Below are 5485 nucleotides of genomic sequence, written 5' to 3'. Positions count from 1 at the left end.
GAATGTTTCCCTACATGTGCTCCTGCCTGTCCATCCTGGATTTACCCTTGTGTGGATTTATTAAAAGACTATTTGCATTTATCTTCATCTTCTTCGTGCATTTATATCACCGTAGCGTGACAGAATACCGGACTAAGAAAAAAGAAAGGAATGGAATGTGCGGCGAAATTCTCAATGCCACGACCTGGTAACGTTCACCCTGGGATTTACTCGCCGTCACGTCCTCATTTGACAATTTGACCCTGTTCGGATCGGGGCAAATTACCAACAACCTGGGGACCTGCCAGACACCACTGGACTGAACTGGAGGGAGGCCATGTTTCGGTGTCTAGAGAGCGTCCTACCTCGATCCAGAACATGACAGGTCCCAGAGCCCAGCCCACCATCACCCCGCTGCACAGAGCAAAAGCCAGAGCCCACCGATGACGGAGAGCCTGAGCCCGCCGCGACCGACGAGCCTGAGCCACAAGGAGTGACAGAGCTGAGGATCGCCGCGTAGCCGGAGCTGCTGATGACGTCAGTCCAGGTGCAAGAGCCGGCTTAGAGAGCGTCCTACGTCGATCCAGAACATGACAGGTCCCAGAGCCCAGCCCACCATCACCCCGCTGCACAGAGCAAAAGCCAGAGCCCACCGATGACGGAGAGCCTGAGCCCGCCGCGACCAATGAGCCATCACTAAATGGAGCGACAGTGCTGAGGATCGCCCCAGAGCCTGTGACGTTAGACCAGGTGCGAGAGCTGGCTACAGAGCTCACCACAGGGGAGATCGCTATGGACAGCGAGAGCGCGGAGGGAAGCTCTGCCCACTGCACCAAGGCTGAGGGTGAGCCGAGCTCAGTAGTCTATGATTGGGATGTATATGCAGACATGCCTCCTCTTCTCCCGCCTTCGTCTGAACTCCTGAGCATCTTGAACTCCTGCCCAGCCTCCCTCTCCCACCACCTCTGCACCAGTCCTCACCATTGCCACTGCTGTCTCCTGGCAGCCCTTCTGTTCACCCTCAGCCCACCAAGTGGCCTGGGTCCCGTCTGGCTCCTCCTGCTCCCTCCTGTCTTCTCCCTGGCTCCTCCCTCCATCGTCCTCCTCCAGGGTGTCCGTCCTCCGTCCGAACCTCCTCCAGTATTGTCTGCGTGCCTTCCTGCCAGCCCTTTGCCATCCCCTGTCACCATCCCACATCCACTCCTTTGTTCTCCTCCTGAGTCTCCCTCCATCCCTCCCTTTGTTGTTCCTGCAGTGCGAGGTCGCGCCTTCCGGGTCCTGAAATGACCACGGAGGTCGTCCCCCTGTCACTGGCGCTCCCGGTGTTGGGAGTGGCCTTGTGGTGTGTGTGTGTGTGGGCAGCACACACCGTTCCTGAGCCCCCTGAGCACCCTGAACTCCCGCCCAGCCTCCCTCTCCCACCACCTCTGCACCAGTCCAAATCATGAGCATAAACGTAACAACCTGAACTAAACTTGTGATATCGTAAGTGTCACACCCCATTGGACTTTTGTTGTGTTTTCTTCCCCCATGTGCTTTGTGTGACCTAGTTTTCCCTCATGTTTGATTGTGTTATTTAGTTCAGGTGTGTGTCATTAATTATCTTCATTTGCCTCAGTATTTAAAGTGTAGTCTTTCCTGTTTTCCCTCGTCCATTATTGATGTGATAGTGAATGTTTCCCTACGTGTGCTCCTGCCTGTCCGTCCTGGATTTAACCCTTGTGTGAATTTATTAAAAGACTATTTGCATTTATATTTATCTTCATCTTCGTGTGTTTATATCACCGTAGCGTGACAATAAGATAGTAAAATGATATTTTTACCTTGAAACGGTCATGAAGGTCTGCAGGGGTCCTGATGTTTTTTCAAAATTGTTTCCTGCTAGTTCAGACCACAAATAGCGTTTAAATATTAATATTTTAAAACAAAACCGCTTCACTGCTCACCTTGCTTAAAACACAGTACAAAACATTATATAAAATACTTTCAGCCTTCTAAAGATTTCTTTCATCGTGATTTTAAGATTGTGAAAAATACATGAATATAAATATATATTTTTATAAATATTAATAAAATATACAATACTGTTTACATTTTGGATTGTTTAAAGTCTCATGTGCTCACCAAGGCTGCATTTTTCACAGACAGACAGACCGAGATGAGCTGACTTGGTGCTCAAACTTCTTTATTATTATTAAGGTTGAAAACCGTTGTGTTGATTTTTGTTTTTCTTCAGGATTCTTTAATTAATAGAAAATTCAAATGAACAGCATTTATTTGTCAATTTTGTCCATAAAAAAAAAATAAAAAAAACTTACTGACTTCCTACTTTTGAATGGTCGTGTATTGAAATGTACTGCCAAATGTTTGTTGTTTAACTAGTTTCATTTTGTTTGTTTTTTTACTGAAGTGGTTAACAAGTTACCTAACAAGCAAGTTACTCAGCTACTTTGTACAATCTTATGGTTGCTGTGGTTCAGATCATGAATGGCTGATCACATACATGACATGTTTCCAGACGATCAGCTCGATGAGGAAGAACGAAAGACACAGCATCTAGAGGACCGTCACACTGTCGGATGGGAAGGGACGAGTTCTTACAGCTTGTAAGAATCACAAAGAAATGTGTCGGGATGGGAGCCCCGTTCCTGAAAGCAGAAGAGAAATCATCTATATGAGGGGAAGAATTCAGTCTAATGCATTGTTAAATACATTTTTGGCATTATTTGGCCACTAGTGGGCAGTATGTGAACTACCAATAGGTCTAGTCGTAAATGATGCATTTGGCCTAATAAAACATTTTTTTTTCTCTCATATACTGTAGTCAGATGTTAGACTTATGCATGAAGTCTGGTCCACTTTGCATCTTGTTCTCGTCATCTTAGACAGGAAAACACCATCTGACCAACATGTAAAGTGACCAACCACAGTTTATTTTGATTTTAAAGTGGAATTTAAGGAAAATTAAATCTGAAATGGATTAATAGTAAAGTGGTTTTTAAGAAATTAAAGGGATACTCCACCCAAAAATGAAAATTTTGCCATTAATCACTTACCCCCATGTCGTTCCAAACCCGTAAAAGCTTCGTTCGTCTTCGGAACACAATTTAAGATATTTTGGATGAAAACCGGGAGGCTTGTGACTGTCCCATTAACTGTAAATTACACTGTCAAGGTCCAGAAAAGTATGAAAGACATCGTCAGAATAGTCAATCTGCCATCAGTGGTTCAACCGTAACGTTATGAAGTGACGAGAATACTTTTTGTACGCGAAGAAAACAAAAATAACGACTTTATTCAACAATTCGTCTCCTCTATGTCTGTCGTATGCTGCTTGCGTTCAGTGAATATTCTCCAAAATGGCGCTATGGTGATGCGGACAGACATAGAGGAGACGAATTGTTGAATAAAGTCGTTATTTTTGTTTTCTTCGCTTACAAAAAGTATTCTCGTCGCTTCATAACGTTACGGTTGAACCACTGATGGCAGATGGACTATTCTGACGATGTCTTTCATACTTTTCTGGACCTTGACAGTGTAATTTACTTGGCAGTCAATGGGACAGTAAGTTACTTGGCAGTCAATGGGACAGTCACAAGCCTCCCGGTTTTCATCCAAAATATCTTAAATTGTGTTCCGAAGACGAATGAAGCTTCTATGGGTTTGGAACGACATGGGGGTAAGTGATTAATGACAAAATTTTCATTTTGGGGTGGAGTATCCCTTTAATACTTTTATTCAGCAAGGACGCATTAAATTGATCAAAAGTGACAGACCTTTGTAATGTTACAAAAAAAATTTTTTTCAGGATAAATATTCTTTTGAACTTTCTATTCGTCGAAGGATCACGCAAAAATATTAAGCAAGTGTCTTCTACTGTGATAATAGTAATAAATATTTCTTGAGCAGCAAATCAGCATATTACAATGATTTCTGAAGGAGCATGTTACACTGAAGACCGGATATTATATATGGACTGGAATATTTTCAAAACGAAACTGGTCTGTGATATAAAAAAAGGGGATCTTTCACACACTGGTTCATTTTGCAAACTTACGGGGTTCCCTTGTTCATAACGTCATAGTTCCCATCAAAGTCGTTGTCAAATATTGGTCCGCTCACAACATTGACTCCATTCAGCTTTTGTGAATACTTCAGCAGCAGAACATCGTGAAAGTGATTCCAGATATCTGTCACAAAGACATTAGACACGAACAACAGTGACACTATAATCAAGCATGAAAGATCTAAAAGCCACAGAACAGACACAGCAGGGTTATTACCGATATATTACTAATATAAACATTTACTTACTTAAAATATATCAAGTTTTATGTTAGCATTTTATGTGCCAAGGCAACACCTCATTTTTATTTAAAGTTAACATATTAAAATAACTAAAACTAAATAAACTAAATCTTAATACAAACTATTTAATCAAATGATATGTAAAACAGTGAAAACAACGTTCGAGACATAATCACAATGTTAGTGCAGAGTGCTGTCCATTATTCTGTTTATGCATAATTACTATACTTAAAAGTTGCATCTTGCGGAAGTTAAAAACATCAAGATTATTAAGTGACTGAAACCAAACAAGTTGTTGCAAAAAGGATCCTAATGAACAATGCTGTTTTGGATTCTTATGAATAATAGGTCTATGATAAACGCATAAACAATATACTTGTGTAATCAACCGATAACAGATAAATGTGTTATGAAATGCTGGTGCACCCAAAGTACAAACCACAAATTTTCAGATTATCCCTCTGTAGATGCACTAAAACACAGATTGATTTCTAATGGAATGCAGATATAGTTAATGTTCTACATGCATGTCATGTTGGTGGAGTTAGTTTGGGAAATGAAAGGAGTCATTTTCACTTTGATCTAAATACTTGTACAATACGGAGTGAAGAAAGTGTTTACCATACACAGGTGTTGCAATTACCACTGATGAGTCTCTGAGGTTAAAGCAAAACATCAGTTCATTTGGTTCACAGACAAATGACTCAATACTGCGTTTTAATACAGCAGATCTGCCTTCATTATGACTTGTGAGGATCACCTGGTGTAAAGCTTTTTAATTGATTCCTGGAATTGTCGAGATGGGTTTTCGGAGTATAACAGTTTAACAGGAACATTTCCAAGGTGGGTCTGCAATAATGCCATAATGTGCATCCAAAATGATTAAAAATAGAATGCTGCTCTATAACACCTTTGTATGTTTGTTATTTATGCAGTTTGTTCTGTGATTTCTGAATTCCCCTAAAGCTTTGTCGCATTCAGTGTAGACAAAATTCTGTCATCGTTTACTCACCCTCAAGTTGTCTCATACCTGTATGAGTTTCTTTCTTTTGTCAAACAAAAAATGGGATATTTAGAAGAACCAAACAGTTGTTGGTCCCCGTTGACTTCCATAGTATGGGAGAAAAAAAATACTATAAAAGTCAATGGCTACCAGAAACTGTTTGGTTACCAGCATTCTTCAAAATATCTTTTTTTT

At 41.1% G+C, this 5485-nt stretch overlaps 1 protein-coding gene across 1 annotated transcript in view; it reads right to left on the bottom strand.

Annotated features, from left to right (window-relative positions):
- Window positions 1-2501: 2501 nt before the first annotated feature.
- LOC107745282 (ectonucleotide pyrophosphatase/phosphodiesterase family member 1-like) overlaps window positions 2502-5485 on the bottom strand; it is a 40342-nt gene continuing 37358 nt past the window's right edge. The window contains exon 23 of the mRNA XM_016559130.1: window positions 2502-2627. Coding sequence (XP_016414616.1) covers window positions 2593-2627 — 35 coding nt within the window. The 3' untranslated portion in view covers window positions 2502-2592. The remainder of the gene's footprint in view (window positions 2628-5485) is intronic.

The sequence above is a fragment of the Sinocyclocheilus rhinocerous genome, unplaced genomic scaffold (genome assembly GCF_001515625.1).
Source record: "Sinocyclocheilus rhinocerous isolate Xijiao unplaced genomic scaffold, SAMN03320098_v1.1 scaffold2967, whole genome shotgun sequence".
Classification (NCBI taxonomy): Eukaryota; Metazoa; Chordata; class Actinopteri; order Cypriniformes; family Cyprinidae; genus Sinocyclocheilus; species Sinocyclocheilus rhinocerous.
Note: the sequence above shows the minus strand (reverse complement) of the source record. Positions and strands in the feature narration are given on the sequence as shown.